The sequence below is a fragment of the Hippoglossus hippoglossus genome, chromosome 21 (genome assembly GCF_009819705.1).
Source record: "Hippoglossus hippoglossus isolate fHipHip1 chromosome 21, fHipHip1.pri, whole genome shotgun sequence".
Taxonomy (NCBI): Eukaryota; Metazoa; Chordata; class Actinopteri; order Pleuronectiformes; family Pleuronectidae; genus Hippoglossus; species Hippoglossus hippoglossus.
The window spans coordinates 19416201-19436112 of NC_047171.1; the positions used below are offsets into that span (position 1 = coordinate 19416201).

The 19912-nt window shown below is 40.7% G+C and overlaps 2 protein-coding genes across 3 annotated transcripts in view; both read left to right on the top strand.

Annotated features, from left to right (window-relative positions):
* Positions 1–5214, top strand: part of plekhm3 (pleckstrin homology domain containing, family M, member 3) — a 31796-nt gene extending 26582 nt beyond the window's left edge. The window contains exons 7-8 of one of the 2 annotated variants that reach the window (XM_034574262.1): positions 906–1063; positions 3382–5214. In XM_034574262.1, the coding sequence (XP_034430153.1) occupies positions 906–1063; positions 3382–3544 (321 nt within the window). In that variant the 3' untranslated portion in view covers positions 3545–5214. The remainder of the gene's footprint in view (positions 1–905; positions 1064–3381) is intronic. The other variant, XM_034574263.1, reaches the window with a different exon arrangement.
* Positions 5215–14548: 9334 nt separating this feature from the next.
* On the top strand, positions 14549–17538 carry fzd5 (frizzled class receptor 5). Its single transcript, XM_034574264.1, has one exon. It carries the CDS (start codon positions 15229–15231, stop codon positions 16999–17001), a length of 1773 nt encoding a protein of 590 aa, XP_034430155.1. The 5' UTR covers positions 14549–15228; the 3' UTR covers positions 17002–17538.
* Positions 17539–19912: the final 2374 nt, after the last annotated feature.

The window sequence follows — 19912 nt, forward strand, 5'->3', positions numbered from 1 at the left end:
TCATGGCTAAGATGGAATTATTAACATCATACGACAAAGCTTTGTGACTGTATATAGTTTTTACTTTCTGCAAGATTCCGCACAGCTTCTCTTTCCCCGTTTCTCTGAGTCATCCACTGTCTATTCATGACCACACAACTCTACCCCCCTGCTGCCAAAACCCCCTACACTCAGTTCTTTAAGGAACTTGCCAAGCGTTGCCATTAAAAGGCGTTCACCTCCTTTACTGTCTTCCTCCTTCCTTCCCTCAGTTTCCTCTCCTCCTGTTTTCCGGTCTTCCCTCCAAGCCAAAGAGGATACTACTTTCTTGTGGTAATTTTAAAGTCGGTCTTAAAATTAAGTGGTGGAAGAAGGAATACTTTATAGGAATACCACATTATAGGAATACTTTGAAATCAAACAAAGACCTGTGTGTGTGTGTGTTAACCCTTACTTGCAACAAAGTGCCTCAATCGCACCTTTGTGTGTGTCAGAGTGGCACCTCACAGAGGTTCGAACCTGACAGAGCTCGAGAGAGAGAACTAAATGAGCCCGACCTGAACCCGACAGGCTCGACCCTAGTCCGATGTTATGCCTGATAGTGTGAAAAAGACAGTGTGTGTGTGTGTCTACAAACAATCGAGTGGTGTGCCACAAGGTTGTCTTCTCTGTCCTGTTTTTCTTTGCCATGTCTATGCATCTTCTTACATAACTAGTTTTAAAAGTGTCTTGTACCACTTCTATGCAGATGATATACTATTATACATTTCTTTTACCCCATCAAAATGTGATTTAACATGTTTAAATGTAATTGAAAATAGCATGACTGACAATTTACAGTCTAATGCTGTTGTTGTTCATCGTGTCATTTTTCCTCCCCTCTTCTTAAACCCTAACCTGTTTCCTCCTCTCTCCTCACCCTGCAGGTGATTGATGGAAAACTGGCTCCCTTCCTGTCTAAGGTGATCAAGTTTGCCAGCTCCCATGTTTTCAGCTGCAGTTTGTGTCGAGAGAAGGGCTTCATCTGCGAGCTCTGCCAAAACGTACAGGTCATCTACCCCTTCCAGGAGAACGCCACCAAGAGGTACAGACACCCAGATCACATTTCAATCAATTTTGACTAAAGTAATCTGGGCTGGAGGATTTTGGAATTTCTTTGATCTGACTTGTAAAAAGATAGACAAGACCAACAAGCATGTTTACATTCTTTCGGTGACGTTACTCGACTTATCCCACCTCAGGAGACATGATCCTGGTTATGTTACACAGCCGTCACTGACCATGTATAAGATTGTATTCATGTGAAGAAGCTACAGCTTGAGGAATGCCTCCTTTGCCTCTTTTCTGTTGGCCTTGATTGGTCATTTAACATGACATTTGCATCTTTTAAGCCTTGGAATCTAAAATCTACACTTCCTGAAGACTGAAATAATTTATCTTTTAAAGGTACAACCTGAACATGAACCCACTTTGTACTGTGAGTGTGTTTTTATTCCACAGCCAACAGTAAAAAAAAACCTTTCCCAGTTTTTTACCTTTTTCAAGTATTTGTAACATAATTTTTTTGCAGTTTGTGATGTCTATACTGAATCTGAGTCAGTTTGTGTCTTTATCCACCTTTTAAATATGCGTCATGTTCAGTCTACCTTCAGAGGCTTTTGGAAGTGTTCTCTAAAAGGCAGTGAGTTGTATCAAGAACATTTCTTTTTCTGAGAGTGTACAAAAAAGCTCTCATCATCATGCACTTTTTATTTTTCTCTGGAGAGTGACTGAATGTTCCCTTTCAGTAATAACCTACCAGTTGGGAGCAGTAGGAAAAGTCACAGAGGTGTGAGGACTCAAACTGATATATGACATTAGAAAGGACGAACATTGAGCTAGAGGCTCAATTCAGTTTGGTTCCTGGTTCTCGTGTCCAGTGTGTTTTTTTTGTTTGTTCGTACATCCTCAGCACTTGAATGCTTGCTCTTGTCTTTCTTTCGCGAGGGCCAATTTAAGGGACAAACCTTGGGAGTTGACATGTTTTGGTCGTCCTGACTTCAAACACCTGCAGAGCATTTTAGTTTTATTTGACCAGGTTTTGAAATATCTGCCTCTGAGATTTCTGCCTTGATTGTGTATGTGGCACTTAAAGCATAAAAACAAACATGCTCTTCGGAAATGAAAATGTACTTTTCACAAACGTTGTCATGGTTACTTTGGATTATCAACAGATGACAGCGAGGTCAGTAATAACCGATGCTGTTTCAGGAAGCAGATTGTGCTGGTGATTTTCCTTTTTTCATTAAATTTTTTCCATGAGGCGAGAAGAGTTGCAGAATCATAATTCCATCAATTATACTGGTGTTGAGCTAAATATCTTATTCTGGTTTCATGCACGAAGTCCGGACATTCTCCTGAGATTTATCCAGAGGGGCTGTATGTGAGAACGTCTGGGTCAGTTGCTCTGGACATTTTCTGTCCAGTGTCTCCTGTCGGTACACTAAAATGTCCATGTGAGAATACAGCAGGAAAATTCACAGCCAGCGAGGGAGCGTGTTGCTGACATTTCTAACACACAACCAAAACTGTCTGTATGGAGACACGATGCTGGACAGAAGTAAGAAAGTAGATATTTGAGTGATCTTGTCGAGTTGACCCTTTAAGGTTTGGTGAAGGCATCATGTTACATGTGTGAGCAGCGTGACTGAGCCTGCTGCTTGTTAGTAACACCGAGTAGGTGCAGGGATTGTTTTAATGACACAGTCCAGAGCTTTGTCTTTGCCACCGATAGTCAGAGCGACAGAGAGCAGAGCGATAACAGCCGATCAGGACAGATTCTTAGAAGACTCTGAGCTGTGGAGGGAAACGTTGACACACACATACACACCTTCCTTGTTGAGTTGTGTTTTATGGCTCGTGGAGGAGGTGTTAAGTGTTAACTGATAACAGCTGAATCTACTGTACGAACTGGAACAGAGCTGTAAAGATTCACTGAGTCGAGCTCTGTTGATTGAGTCATTCACATGCAGACGGAACAGGAAATGTGGTATTAGTGGATTAATGAAAACAACAATTAAATGTGTAATGTCCTGTGTAATATTTGTTGTTTCTGTCAGTAATAGTAACTTAACCAGGGGACTGTACTGTGAAGCAAATTCAAAAGACACAAGATCTTTTTCGTCATGTGGTTTAAAAGAATAACAAGAAAAATATATATACTAAGACGGACTAAAAATAAATAAATCAGTGGCTAAAATAAGTTATAGAAGATAAAGAAATACAAAGTTACAAATATTTTTTAAACATGATGAACAAACTGAGAGAATAATATTAATAATGATTTCTATTTTATTTATTGTTGGTAGTTGTTAGTACTTGTGACTCGCTAACCTGTGTGATCGTGTTCTTGTGCGCTTGCAGATGCGACGGCTGCGGTGCCGTTTTCCACACCGAGTGTCGACAGAAAGCTCAGCCGTGTCCCCGCTGCGTTCGGCGAGAGCTGCACCACAAGAGGCCGTCCTCCTTCTGGTCGCCTGATGACGACAGCCCTGGGTGTTTTCACGTGCCTTACCAAGACACCTGAGACACACACACACACACACACACATACACACACAAAAGCGGTATCAATGGGCGCTGCTGGGCCATGACACCGGGACAAAGTCTCTGTGTTTGTGTGTTTCCAGGACAGTTTTGGTCAGAGGATGAAATCTGAGAATCTGCTTTCGTCGTCAGGTTTGTGTTCATGTGTGTTTACCTGTCAACACACACCTGAGAGGAGCCCGCCTCGCTCCTCTGTAAAGAGCAGGGACATAACCAACTGAAGAACTGCTGCACCAGGCTTCACACACTGAGCTACTCGTGTTTTGTCGTTGAAAGTCTTCACAAAGGTCAACGTCATCCTCCACCATCGTCGTCCCTTCACCTCACCCAAGACCTTCCACTTATTTTTTTATTCCAGGGGTCAAAATGTGTAAAATCACAGCAGGTAAACTGGAGAATCTCAAACTGAGGGTTGAAACGTTCTGGTGGTTTATTCTAAACAGCATCTTCCACTTGCTCATAAAGTCACACTTAAGTTTTAGAATGTGGTGAAACATTTTCTGCTTCCAGCTTCAGGTGTAGAAGCTTTGCTGCCTTTTCTTTTGGGCTGTTGGTCAGAAAAAAGAAAATAAATATAAATGTCTCTCTCCTTGACCTCTGGGAGGAAGTGATGTTTATTTTTGTCTTTGTTTACAGACTCAATTATTACTTGAAGAATAGAAAAATAATCGTTAGTTGCAGCCCTGCTCACATTTAAAAGCTGTAAACTGTAACTGTAGCTTTAAAAAGTGGCTGTAAAATATTTGCAGGGAAACAGCAGCTGATGTCGACTCGGATTCTCGTCACTGATGACAATGGAATGAAACATTAAAGGGAATGTTCACATTTGTTCAAGTCTTTTCATTTACAATTTACAGCTGATTTCAATTTAAGTGATGATGGAAAAAAATTCACCAGCCTTTTTATTCAAAAACACTTCCCACAGTTAAAGATTCTTCAGCAGTGACCGTCATATCAAGTGGGTTCATATTCCCAAGTTTTTTGTTTTTTTTTGTGTAAAATTCCAGTTTTGTGCTGCATCTCAGTGATGAAACATCGTAAAGGGAAACCAAAAAAAAAGGGAATTTTGTAAAAGAAAAACAACAAACTTTTTGTTTTATTCAGCCTGTTTTAATACACATTTTTAACTTGTGAATAAAAAAACTAAATGAACAGAAACTAGAATACAACTTGATCAGCCACCTCTTAATATTCACATAACTGTAGAGCATAGACAGGTGCATTCATTTGCGTTATCTAATGTGGAGTTGCTCAAAATTCAGGTAAAATCTGTGATATTTCTGCACAGACAGAGTGACATGTGTCCCTCATGGAATCTGTTCATGTCCTGTATGAACAGGAGGAATGAGGCATGTGAGTGTTTATAAGAGAGACTTGAAAACATGTGAACGTACCCTGGAATCAACATTAACTTTCAAGCAAAAATTTAGATTTTCTTTGTAGTATATTACAGTAAAATGTATATCTTTCAGTTGTGAACTGTTATGAGACTAGGAAGCAATTTGAAAAAGGTGATGAGCATTTCAACAGTTTTCTGAACTATTAGAGACCAAGTGATTTGTCTTCTTATTAAGGAAATTGTTCGATAGTCAAAATAACTGCTACAGTGATGATCATTATGCCAGAATCATGACATCGTCCCCTTTTCTATAACTAAATCCTGTCAGACTATGTGTTGCAGAATCACTCTCAAATACTTTACTCAGATGTGGGAAAGTTCATTATGCTGCAAAGATGGTGGTCAAACTTTTTCAACTTGAAATCTGTTGTAAAGAACTAAATGCAAACTGACGGCTGCTGCTGTTGGTAAAAAAGGAAAAATATGAGCACTCTCATAATAGTAATAACTATTTGTATAGCACTTTTCAATACAATTGACAATTGATACAATATGAAATTAACAAACAGAGTTAAGATAATAAAAGTCATAGACATCCTGCATTGACGTTCAAACCTCTGAGGAGATTCTTCGATCAGATCAGGGATCATTCAGGATTCAAGCAGAACCATTGTATTTGGATGTTTTAACTTATACGTTTGAATCGCTGTGATTATGTATTGAAATCGTTCTCTCTTCCTCTTTCATAACATCTCATCCTCTTCTCCCCAGACTTAATATCAGAGACAGTTATTTAACCTGTAGATGTGCAATGAAGGACGTTTGTTAACTCCCTCATTTTGACCAGTTTCTTTATGTAAATGTTCAATGTAAGGAGATTTTTAATTTTAAGAAGACTCTCAGTCTGAGCACATATTCTTCTCTCTAGCTGTAAAATACCAGAGGCAATAATCCACTGTAACTTCTCTCTCATTGTTGCCTTCCCCTCCTCCTCCTCCTCTCTTCCTCTGTGATTCGTCCTCCTGTTGTGCTTTATTCATGCAGAATCTATCCAACGTGATAGCAGCTTTAGCTTTTAGTATTTCTATGCAACCTAGATGGCCTTTCTGACTCACTGCTTTCATACGTGTAAAGGTCTGGAAACACTTGTTCACGTTTTCTTGAGTTCTTGAAACAGCTGCATTTCCGTCCAATTTTAAGACAAAACTTACTGAAGTTTTAAAGATCTTAAGTGTTTTGATAAGATTCCTGAAAGACACAAAAACTAAACCACAAAAAATTACTTTATTAAGTATTAGTCTAATGTTTTTGATTGTTAGTGTATCTTTTGTTTTTATTATGTCTCAACATTAAAATTAAATATTATCTTCTGAAGTTTTTCATCCAAAAATTTAAAATTACCCCTAAAAATGTCCAATCTCTACGATAAAAGTGTTGTGTCCTAAGTCAAAAATGAAAAACCATTGGAAAAGAGAGAAATGTACGACTTTATTATTTTCAAAATCACAATTCTGCTCATAGCAAAAGGTGGATTTTTGCATCAACCAGAAAACAGAAGGAAAATCTATGTAAGAATTTTTTTTCCAATCAAAAATTCTTTAGTCTTCGGCCTCAATATGAAAACTACAAACTTTTGGTACTTCAGCTTCATTGCACAGTGTGATTTCATTATGTTGTGTCCGAAGTCACTAATCTGCTCCCAGCTAAACATCGACCAGAAACTTTATTTTTAATTGCGGGCTTCATAAAATATCTGTGATTTTTAGCTTTAAAGTTTGATGATATTCCGGATGGAAATGTAGCTGCTTCTTCCTCCTGCTATTTGTTTTCTTTCATTTCAGTGTTCATTTTTTCTCTTTCACTTCACTCTGAGGCTGATAATTTTTTTCATCTTTTTGAGCAATAAAACTTTCACTTTCTAATGGAATTCATTTGTGAATAAGCTGTTGTAAAAGTAAATCAGCACCACACTGAGTTACAGGTTTATGAGGAAATGTGTATTTCACTGATCAGACCCAAACAGTTATTCATGTTAATGAAGCATGTAGGAAACTGTAGATTGAAACGAAATAACCCTGTAGTTTAACATTTGGCAGGAAAAGTGCACTGATGTGTTGAATTTAATGTGATTTGTTTTTACCTTGGTTTGAAGCCTGCAGCCACTTCAGGTGAAGTGTTATTAAGTTATTGTTGCCTGCTGCATAAAAGAAAGTATTTTTGATATGTATTTTTTATTTGTTGCTGTATTTGATTTGTGTAATATGGAGGCCAACAGGTGTCAAGATGTATTTTAATCTCATTTCTTATTTGTGCGCACAGATTAGAGTTCTGCTCAGACCTGCTTCTGCCAAATTTGAAACCCAAACTGTAAAGTTTTGTGTCATTCAGTATAAACTCCCTCTGAAGCAGGCGATTGGCCAGTCTGGAAAAAACAACAACCTCAAGTCTGAAGCTTTCCAAAACAAAGCAGCCACATCGGTGGATCTGGTTCAGTTTGCAGGACAAAACTAAGAGTTTAACTGTAAAATAAGTTTAAGGGAAGGTAAACAGTATTTAACTTTTATATGAATTTTTCTTTATACTCAGATTTCTCTCCAAATGAAGCAGTTTACATGATGTGGAAACACTTGGTTACAAACTTGTGTGTTAAACCTCATTTTATTTTACTTCAGCATTGTTGTTGTACTCTGACGAGAGCAGGAATTTACTAATTTGTGTGTACAAATGACCACAAACAGACATAACTGTGTAGTGCACCTTTCTGTAGCTACAGCGGTTCACTTCACTTTTAAAACTTAAATGGATTAAATTGATTCATCTTATTTGTTGAATGCAGTGTGTGTCTGTCGATCCAGACGACTTGAACGTGCAGGTTTGTGTTAAGTTAAAGTTTTTTGTACGTCTCTCTTATGTCTTTCATTTCCCTCTGTTTCATAAATGTGATTGTGTTTGTTTTGTATGATATGTTACAGCTGTTTTCATTTTTCCATGTTCATTTCATCATGAGAACAGGACGGAACTGTTTATGTTGCAGGCACATTATGATCATCGCAGTATTTTTTACTTGATGCTTGGAGAAGAATATATTGTACAGTATTTAAGCAGAGTAACTGGACTGAAACTCTTCTCTACTTTGCACAATTTAAGTTATTATTCTTGTTTTTTATATCATTGTTTCTTTTCATTGCAGAAAAACTCTTATGCAAGAACAGGGAGTCGATTATTTAATTTAATCTTCCTCTTGTCTGGTTTTGTTCAAATTTGTTTGCTATAGCCACTGATGCCAATAAAGACAAAGTTCGTAAAAGTGAACATGTTTGAAACCTTTGTAGAGAAACCTTTGTATTGTTTGCCAATTTTTTTGCAGGTGTATTTTAATTAAAAGGTTACGGGCTAAATAATAAGCGCTGATGTTTGCTTGCATCGTTGCACTAACAGCGATAGCTAGAAACACAAGCCATGTACAATATGAGAACTTAAAATGCAAAAAAAAAAAGTAAACTGGTAACAGGTAAACTGGAAAAAACACCTTAACTTTTAAAACCACTCTTAAAACCATAGGTTCAATTTAAAGATGGATGTGACTGCTCCTCAAAAGTGAAGCCAAAACATCTGGTGGCTGGCTGCAGTATAGGTCTTTAACCCGCCTCCTCCATGTTAGCAGGTAGGACATGGGCCAATCTAAATCTAATCTAATCAATGTTCTCAAAGATGTTTTCTGTCATTTAAGTGTGAATTTTTCTGATACGTGTGGTTTTAATTAGTTATTTGACGACATTAAAACAGGGTTAAAAATCGTGATTGAGAGACTGACTCACGATTGGTCAAGGGCCTGTATCAGTGGCTACACACGGATTCACACCACGACCACTACTGCGCAGACTCTGGCTCCAAATAACATAAAAAGCCCAAGATGGCGGTGCCCGAATCGAGGATAGTTTGGCTTCAAATTTAATCAGTGGCAGGAAGTGGAGATGTTATATAGACTATGGTTAGAACACGCTGGTTTAGTGCTTCTTGAACACCTCCTAAAGGATTCTGAATCCAGGACTTATATAATGTAATAGATTACATCGTTGTAGAAGTTCTTTTACTCAATATAGCTCAGACCACATATAACATGATGTTCCTCAACAGATGTTTTTCCAGTTGTCCTTGAATTTCAGTGTTTGTTTGCAATTCTCTCAACAATTTCCATAATTCTCTTGAAAACTGGATAAAGACTGTGTGAAATGATCCAAACCTCCACAACAGCCACTGAACGGACCTTGTGACGAGTCTGTTTTCTCAACCGCTGGTTTCGAGGTCAAGAAAGAACTTCCAAACGAGTTCACCTGCCTGAGTGAATCTGCATATTGTCTGCGCGAGCAGGAATCTCATAGGCTGACTCATTTGCCTGTGATGTATGTCGAGCTTTGGGCAAATTGAAGCTGAGTGTCGACCGCGCTTAATTGTCATCGCCAATTAGTGCATTGTGGGACGCCCACAATGGATCAACTGTAGCGAGTAGAACGGAGTCCTTTGTGCTTCTCCAGTGGCCCGCGGGCCAGTCAAGACTCATTTAAGGCCCGAACAACGACGGAGCAGAAATGCCAATGAAAATGAAAACAAAAGACAGTTTAAGGAGGAAAAGAGGACGGAGGGAAGAAAAAGAGGAGGAGGAGGAGGGAGGTGGACAATGGTCACAGAGGAGGGAAGGACCGGGCCTCTCCCAACATGAGGAGAGTGTATGACTTTGACACACACACACACACACACACACACACACACACACACGGTGCCCCTCCACCCCGACGTTTAGCGAGCTGCTACACAAAAGCTGGCTGGGCCCCAGTGTTCCCAGTGACCTGGTTGTTCAGGGGCTCGTTTGGCCGTGTCGGAGCTTTCAGCAGGTCTGAGCAGAGCAGATTGTCTCTGTGCTTTTGTCAGTGTTAAAGGGTACAACCACTGTTTTTCTACTCAAATAACCATTAAAATGTGTTTTTCCATCAAATGTCATAAAGCATTAAACAACTTGGTTTCGCCGAAAAAAAGTCGCTGAAAAAAAAAGAAAACAGTATAACATTTTGGGTGGGGAGGTTTAAATACTTTTAAATACTAAAATCATAAATCCAGATTCTTTCCAGAAAAATCACAACAACCTAAAGAACAAAGTCAGATGAGTTGCCAACCAAACTCCCTGTAATTTTCTGCATCTTTAAAGAAAGTCAGTAATTTCCATTTTGTTTCAGATGTATGTTCTGTAAAGTCTCTCTACATGTAGTTTTATTACCTCCACTTAGGAGGTTACGTTTTATTGACGTTTGTCAGCAGGATTATGCAAAACCTGCAGAATAGATTTTATTGAAATCTAGTGAACGGATTTGGTGTATCCTCCAGAAAAGGACGAATACAATTTTGGTGCAGATCTGCATCAGGTGCATTTTTTGATTTTCCACCTTTTCCTGGGAAATAATTCATGGAACTTGATGGATGGAGAAAATCCGGCCCATTGAGGGGACAGTATCTATGAGTGTGAGCAGTTTGAAGTTGAGAAGTTAAATGGACTGTTGGGCCTCGGTGGAGGTTTGTGATCTACGTATTAATACGGATGCAGCCTCAGCATCAGGGTTCCGGAACGTTTGTGAAGTATTAAGTAGCATATAATGGGAAAGGTTGATAAATGGTTCTTCAGTTTAGTTCCTGAGTACACGTTTGTTACACATATGTTACACGTAGGTTACACGTCACCACTGGATTTTTTTTTAGACTGAAGATGCAGAGATGAAACGTGTTAAAACAAATCTGTGTCTATTGACTCGATTCACTCAGGTAAGCTTTGTGTCCAGTGTGAACTCACCTTCAGGTTATTTACTAACCCATGATGTAACTTTACTACAGAACTGTTTCGTTTCTTACAAATTACTCTTATGGTTGTTTACTTTCACCCGCCCACTCTGCCTCGTTCACGAAAAGCAACATGTGGCGACTCGGAGCTTGTTTGACTGAGGTGATTCGTCATCGTGAGCAAACATCACTCCTGCTTTTGTTGTCAGAGCTACGCTGTTGTTGTGTAGTTCAGCCTCCTCACTGCAATCTGAGTGGATGGAATCCAGAGGGTAAAACAGAGAAATGTCTAAAACAGCAATGCATGCTGGGGAAACAAAAACCCAAACCTGTGATTTACAGTGAACAAGGTTGTTCAGGATCATTGTTGCTGCAGGTGGAGGATTTGTGTCCTGTGCATTTTGTTTTGTGTTTCCAAACATTATCATTTCTGACCTGTACATTAAAAAGCTGCTGTTCCTCTCTGTGAAGACTTAGACTTTAATAGACTTTTGTGTTCAGGTCTTTTTCAAATGGTCATTCGACAAAACCAACGTGTTGGAGCTAAGGTTAACGTGCAATGGTTAAGGTAACAGACCGAGTAAGTCAGTGTGTCAATCAGTGAACACAGAAGTGAAGATTTGAGTGTGTGTGTGTGTGTGTGTGTGTGTGTGTGTGTGTGTGTGTGTGTGTGTGTGTGTGTGTGTGTGTGTGTGTGTGTGTGTGTGCCCGTAGTTGCCTCATCAGCCTGTGATTCAGGTCACGTCTCCTTGCGTTCTTGCTCAAGTCCAAGTCAAACAGGCCGGGCACCTGCATGGGAAAATCACTGTAAGTAATTACATATATTTATGTGTGTTTGTGTGTATGTGGACTTAGGACATTGATGCCAGCCAGGCTTTACACATGAACTCTTCACTGTTTGCTTTCATTTATCAAAGTCACCTGAATGGAGGTGAATCAGACCACGAGAGACTTGTCTTAGCTGATATGTTGAGCACACACACACACCTTCCCTACTACCAACCCCACACACACACACACACACACACACACCTTCCCTACTACCACCCACACACACACACACACACACACCTTCCCTACTACCACCCACACACACGTTTCTACTTCTATCTCATTGAGGACTCTCACTGGCATAATGCATTCTCTAGCCCCTTACCCTAACCATCCAAACCTAATTCTAACCCTAACCCTAAAACCAAGTCTTAACCCTCCAACAGCCCTTTGAAGAAGTGAGGACCGGCCAAAATGTCCACACTCTTTAGGGTCTATGCTTAAAATGGTTATCACTAAGATATAAGAACAGGAACACACACACACACACACCTGCACTTCTACCACACACACAGACACACACAACCACACACACCCTATGAGACCTTTGTCCCTCAGTGAGCATTGTGACCTTTGTCCGATGTTGGAAATGACTCCATGTGTGCAGAAAGAGAAAAAGCAGAGTCCTAAGATCACCAGAGCTTTTCAGTGATTTTGATTTTGTTGTTTTCCGAAGTTACCTCAAACTTCCCCCTCTGCTTCTATTCACTTTGTCTCCACACACACTGGTGCATGTTGGAAATTGAAGTTGACTGGATATTGAACAACAATACTTTTATTTTTATTAATGGATAAAATGTGTCTGTTGCTCTGAACACTGAAATATTGAAGGTTGATATGAAAAGTCTGATCAGGTTTGTCCTCTTGTTTACATTCTGTGTTTGATTAAATGTGTCCTGATTGAAATAAATAAAACTATTCACACTTCAGACTGTATTTTGTTACTTTTTTTTACCATAGTTCTTGAGCCCCTGCTTGTGTTCAGACATCATAAATACATATTTTAAATATAATTGTTTTTCCTTGCATCAACTCAGGCGTCATTATATGAAATGTGCTCGCTGACGATGTCTTTGTAAACTCTAATAACGTTTTCTGCACACATCTTATATGCACAGTGTTTTATATGTTGCATTAAATGTATCAGAGCATCATTTACTGTTAATAATGATCTGTCCTGGATTCACCTTCAGTGTAAACACAACCAACCACAAACACACTTAGTGCAGGTGTTAAACTGAGATTACAGTGTGTGTTTGTGTGTGTGTGTGTGTGTGTGTGTGTGTGTGTGTGTGTGTGTGTGTGTAAATCATATATTAATGTTCCTTTATACCTGCTCCTGAACATGTGTCATGACCGGACATGAAATATTAGCTGGTTCTCATCGGAAAGACACGTGCGATTTGAGTTTAGAAGGAAAACAGAATGAAAACCGAACTGACCAACAGATAATGTAAAATGTTTATATTAGACATGTTGGTAGTGAAGAAGAAACGAGTGAGCATCAAAGAAAATCCATGAAATTAAGAATAAATCATGTAGGTATGAAATAAAACATGCGAGTATGAGCAAATATGTTATTACTGTAGATATTGACACTGTGATCAAGTTTAAATTGGTGTGCGTGTGCGTGTGTGTGTGTGTGTGTGTGTGTGTGTGTGTGTGTGTGTGTGTGTGTGTGTGTGAGTGGGTGGGGAGACCTGATCCATCATCTAATACCTTCAAGCTCATCTGGTAAACTCCAACCTCCTGATGCAGGAAGTCATAAATACAACTCAGTGATGCGTTCACGGGCAGTTGGTGACGATCGTTGTCTGAAATCATAAGCAGATTCACTGAGGAAAGATAATCAGAAAATTTACATTTTCACCAAAATATATTCATGACTAACAAATCCAGATTAGTGTGAAGAGTTTTTTAAGAAAAAATCGAAAAGATTAAACTAAAATAGAAATTCTGATATTTCACAACAAAGTGTGTGCCACATTCAAATGATACATAATTGTATTGGTGTATTACTGATCATATATTATGTCCACACATGTTATTGTTGTTGACAGGCTGAGTTGGAGAAAATTCTGATTGATAATTTGGAAACTCTGAGTTAAATCATTTGGTTCCATGAGGTTGATTTGCTGAAAATAAACAGAAACAAATGTTAACAATTAATAAAAGCTTAATAATTGGGTAACTGTCAAAATAATGCATTGATAAAAATGGTCAAACAACAATTTTAATTGCTTTAAATTTCCTTACTTTGTAATTAATCACCCTTTAGGGGAATGACACAATAAATAGCCTCTATCTTTATTTAGTTGATGCATTTCTGTGCCTTTTATAAAGCCCATTAGAGTCGACACAGGTTTAATATAGTCTTTGACAAAAGAGCTAACGACTGGTAATGAATAATTAAACCAAGTGAAAAACAGTATCTGACTAACTATTCATAATGTCTAAGATGTGTTATTTTTAAAGAAAATTCTCATTTACTGAGCACTTATTTTATATTCTTTTTTGATCTTACATCTATTTTAATCTTGTTTATCTTTGTACTTCTTAAATAGTTTATTATTGTTTTCCTTCAGTTTTTAATTTTTAACTTGTAAAACACATTGTAACTGTTTTAAAAGGTGCTGAATGAATAAAGTTTATGATTATTATATGGTGATTTATTGTGTTATTGTTTTAGTGGATGTTTGTAAGTCGCACGTCTGTATCTTGTCTTTTTGGTCTAAATTGCCTTCAGGATTAATAACGTTGCATTGAATCTTTTTGAATCATATTGTAATTTTAATGGAAAAACCGTCAGTTTGTTTAATTGTAAATCCCCCTCTTCCATCAAATGGGGGCCTGTAATATTAATCCTGATTTTCATCCTCACACTTACTCATGTTGGAGTTGTAATATTTCCCACCGCCTATGAACGCCTCCCTCAGTGTGATGGGAATCTGCAGCTTCACTCAGACTTTATTTCGTCCTGAGGCTCCGAGAAGCTGCAGCTCTGTCAAACACCGGGAGCTTCCGATTCTTTCTCCCCCTGAAGGAAACTGTGGATTATCATCGGGTTGTCGTAGCAGCAGAGAAAACACATGTGTAACTTTATGAAGAAAAAAAATCAAACGTGTTTTCAGCCTGTTTCCATGTTCCTGAGGGAATAAACCCGGAGAGGACGCGTCCAGCTGCGTTTTTACGCACCAGGTTCCAGACGGACTGACCGGAGACTTTTAGTTCGTGGACTTTTATTTACCTCCTTGAAGATTTGAATTGTGACTTTTAGTTTCTCAAACTTTCCTGGACTCATTTGGTCTCATTTTCACTTGTTTTAAGTCTCACGATGCGACTTTTTCTTGCGTGGAGGAGCCGCAGGGGACAAACAGTCCCGGTGAAAAGGTTCCAGGGCTGTTAAAGTGATTGGATCGTGACCAGCGGAGATGAACTTTCTCCACAATGATTGCTGCAGCTCTGGTGAATGACTGACAGCTCGGTGGTGGAGCTGCAGGGACACAGTGGATTGACCCACAGACGCGGAACTTGTTTAAATCATAGAGACGCATGAGGGCGAAGATTTCTTTCAGGCTTCAGAGATGAAATCATGAGTTAAATCCAACTTTTCCTTCACTTTTATTACTTTTATCCTCTCAATTAGTTTAGATTAATAGTTTAATAGAATGTTGTTTTCCCCCATGGCACTCATGGGGAGGTGCGCGCCACGCAGCCCGGTGCTCCCGCGGCCCCTCGTGTTTTCTCTCCTGCTGCTCCTCCGTGGTGCGGGTCTCACCTCCGCAGCCTCCAAGGACCTGGTGTGCGAGCCCATCACGGTGCCCATGTGCAAGGGCATCGTCTACAACCTGACCTACATGCCCAACCAGTTCAACCACGACACCCAGGAGGAGGTGGGCCTGGAGGTGCACCAGTTCTGGCCCCTGGTGCGCATCCACTGCTCCCCGGACCTGCTCTTCTTCCTGTGCAGCATGTACACCCCCATCTGTCTGCCGGACTACCGCAAGCCGCTGCCGCCCTGCCGCTCCGTGTGCGAGCGGGCCAAGCGCGGCTGCTCCCCGCTCATGAGCCAGTACGGCTTCGAGTGGCCCGAGAGGATGAGCTGCGAGCGGCTGCCTCAGCTGGGGGACGAGACCCTGTGCATGGACCAGAACAGCAGCGAGACCACCACACTGGCTCCCCCGTTCCCCAAACCCACCCCTAAAGGCCGGACCAGACCCCCGAGCCCCCCTAAGTGTGACAGGGAGTGCCGCTGCAGAGACCCCCTGGTCCCCATCAAGAGGGAGTCCCACGCCCTGTACGGCCGGGTGCAGACCGGGCCCCTGCCCAACTGTGCCCAGCCCTGCCACCAGCACTACTTCTCAGCTGATGAACGGGCCTTCACCAGCTTCTGGGTGGGCCTCTGGTCGGTGCTGTGCTTCGTCTCCACCTTGACCACTGTGGCCACCTTCCTCATTGACATGGAGCGCTTCAAGTACCCAGAGAGGCCCATCATCTTCCTGGCTGCCTGCTACCTCTTCGTCTCCTTGGGTTATATCATCCGCCTGGTGGCAGGTCATGAGCGGGTGGCCTGTGGTGCCAGCAGCGGTGCTGGTGGTGGAGACCAGCTGCACATCCTCTACGACACCACAGGCCCGGCTCTCTGCACCCTGGTCTTCTTGTTGGTGTACTTCTTCGGCATGGCCAGTTCCATCTGGTGGGTGGTGTTGTCCTTCACCTGGTTCCTGGCTGCAGGGATGAAGTGGGGCAGCGAGGCCATTGCTGGATACTCTCAGTACTTCCACCTCGCCGCTTGGCTCATCCCCAGCGTCAAGACCATCGTGGTCCTGGCCCTCAGCTCTGTGGATGGGGACCCTGTGGCTGGGATCTGCTACGTGGGGAACCAGAGTCTGGAGAACCTCAGGGGATTCGTACTTGCTCCTCTGGTGGTTTACCTCTTCACTGGTTCTCTGTTCTTGCTCGCAGGTTTTGTTTCTCTCTTCCGCATCAGAAGCATCATCAAGCAAGGTGGCACCAAGACGGACAAACTGGAGCGGCTGATGATCCGCATTGGGCTCTTCACGGTGCTCTACACCGTCCCAGCCACCATCGTGGTGGCCTGCCTGGTCTACGAGCAGCACTACAGGCCCGGCTGGGAGCGAGCCTTGGCCTGCTCCTGCCTGACTGAGCGCCAGCGCTCGGGCCTTGGTCCGGACTACGCCGTCTTCATGCTCAAGTACTTCATGTGCTTGGTGGTGGGCATCACCTCAGGAGTGTGGATTTGGTCAGGAAAAACCCTGGAGTCCTGGAGGAGGTTTGTGGCTCGATGCTGCCCCTGCTGGCTGCAGAAGGCCACGGCTCCACCCTCCATGTACAGTGAGGCCAGTACTGCTTTAACTGGACACACTGGAACTGGGCTGACATCAGGGATCTATCACAAAGCTGCTCCCTCTCATATATGAACTGGCTGGACTTATTATTATTATTGTTATGTTCATATACACACTGAACAGTTTCCTGTGTGGACACTTAGAAACACACAATCCAAACACTCCAGAACGAGATGTGGACACACATCTGCAGGACTGTGACTCTGATTATCAGCTCAAATTAAAAAACGGAAAAAATAAACAAATAACCTGAATCATAGAAAATGTAACTTGAAAAAATATAAATGTATTTGAAAAAACTGAATCAAACAATTGAACTGCTTTAAAGAGCTGGAAAACGTCATTTAATTGTTCAGTCAGAGACACAAGGATCCTCGATGGGATCAAACGTTCTTCTTCCTGTTTGTTTATCCTGAGCACTGAGAGAGAAAAACATATTTATTTATGTAAATATTGTATAAATTTGATGTAAAAAAATGAGAAAATTAGTTGTATAGTGTGATGATTAGTTAGTAAACAACCAATGTCACTGCCACAAGTCAAGAGTGAGACACCAGGGAAACGAATCTCATCTGATTTGAAGTGTGTATAAATTTGTACATATCAGTGTTTGAGTTTGACGTCGAGTGTTTTTGTACTATTACAAACTGAAAAGTTTTTTCTCAGACTTTAGAGTCACTTATGGACGACTCCAGTTTCTGAAGAGTGAATTAGTTTAGTCAATGACATGTAAAAGAACAGGGTGAAACTGCCCTTGGCCTTTAGCCCCACCTGCTGGTTGACAGAGGAACTGATCACACCAGGGACTCAAACATGGACCTCACTAGAATTACATGAGGCCAGAGATCCTCAAGTATGAAATATAAAAATAGTGGAGACAACAAAATCCACAATTGGATTAATTTTCTTAGACATAATCAACATTTTAAAAATAATTTCTGCTGTGGATTCTCTGGTGTCCTCAGCGTCCTCCTCGAGGTCCCTGGACCTCATCTTGAGAACCGTTGCTCTGTTTTTCTAATGATTTCATGTCACAGACTCTGAACAGACGAAAAATTCACACGTTGATCGATTTTTGACACAATAACTCAACTAATAGATAACTTAACCACAGACGGGTTCGATAATCGACCAATTATAAAAGTTATTTCTATATAAGTTTCAGTTAGATTTTGCTTTAGTTTCAAAACATTGTACAATAATTCTTTTTTTTTGTTCTGAAAAAGCAATTTCATTTCATCATGTTCATTTCTGGAGACTTTTACAAGCCAGCAAAGCTCTTATCAGTTTCCAACAAAGCTGTATGCTGTCGTATAATGTGAAGGAGCCTCACGTCTTCTCTCAGAGGTCAGAGGTCACGTTTTGTGAGTGTACAAATGAACTGAAACAAATCAACCTGCAACTGGAAGAAACTACAGAAAGTGAAGCTGTCCCACAGAGATCACTGTAAACAGTCACATTACAAAACAGAATTTATTGATAAAATAACTAAAAAATAACTAATTAAACTTAGGTGTTTTTAAAGTTTATTTAATCATCAGTTTGTTTCCTGCCTCCTTCCTCCTGCGGTGATGTGTTGTGACGTCAGTGTTGTTGGCCAGTTGTGTTAACTACTGTGTCCACGTGTTAGAAAATGTCTAATTTATTAGTCTGATTTGAGTGAATGCGATTATGAGAGTGATGATGTATGATGATAAATGTCGGTAAAAACCGACATTTAGGTTTGTTTGTTTGTTGAAGTGTAAATCTGTTTTTCACACCGAGATAAACTCTTTAAAAGATTTTAAAATGTTGTAGATTTTGATTCATATTGTGGAATTAAAAGTGAGTCGATCTCTAGTTTATGTCTCATAAACGTGTGTGTGTCTGTATGTGCCAAATAAAATGAGTTTTGTTTTTACCGAAGGGCAGAGAGCAGTTTTTCCCTCAGGTGTGCAAGAATAAAGATGTGTGCAGCAGTTGGTCAACCTCTATTTTAATTTATGCTTAAAAGCGATTAGAAGAAAACAGTAGAACACATGTATATATATACACTCACCGGCCACTTTATTAGGTACACCTTGCTAGTACCGGGTTGGACCCCCTTTTGCCTTAATTCTTCGTAGCATAGATTCAACAAGGCGTGGCGTTTAAACGATGTTCAATTGGTACTAAGGGGCCCAAAGTGTGCCAAGAAAATATCCCCCACACCATTACACCACCTGAACCGCTGATACAAGACAGGATGGATACAAGGCAGGATGGATCCATGCTTTCATGTTGTTTACGCCAAATTCTGACCCTACCATCTGAATGTCGCAGCTGAAATCGAGACTCATCAGACCAGGCAACGTTTTTCCAATCTTCTATTGTCCAATTTTGGTGAGCCTGTGCAAATTGTAGCCTCAGTTTCCTGTTCTTAGCTGACAGGAGTGGCACCCGGTGTGGTCTTCTGCTGCTGCAGCCCATCTGCTTCAAGGTTCGACGTGTTGTGCGTTCAGAGATGGTCTTCTGCATACCTTGGTTGTAACGAGTGGTTATTTGAGTTACTGTTGCCTTTCTATCATCTCAAACCACTCTGCCCATTCTCCTCTGACATCAACAAGGCATTTTCGTCCACACAACTGCCGCTCACTGGATATTTTCTCTTTTTCAGACCATTCTCTGTAAACCCTAGAGATGGTTGTGCGTGAAAATCACAGTAGATCAGCAGTTTTTGAAATACTCAGACGAGCCAGTCTGGCACCAACAACCATGCCACGTTCAAAGTCACTTAAATCCCCTTTCTTCCCCATTCTGATGCTCGGTTTGAACTTCAGCAAGTCGTCTTCACCACGTCTAGATGCCTAAATGCATTGACTTGCTGCCATGTGATTGGCTGATTAACTATTTGTGTTAACAAGCAATTGAACAGGTGTGCCTAATAAAGTGGCCGGTGAGTGTATGTATGTATGTATGTATGTATGTATGTATATATATATATATATTTTTTAAAATTGTATTT

Excerpts from the sequence above, each read along its gene's own strand:
- fzd5 (XM_034574264.1), top strand. The coding sequence starts at position 15,229 with ATGTTGTTTTCCCCCATGGCACTCATGGGGAGGTGCGCGCCACGCAGC.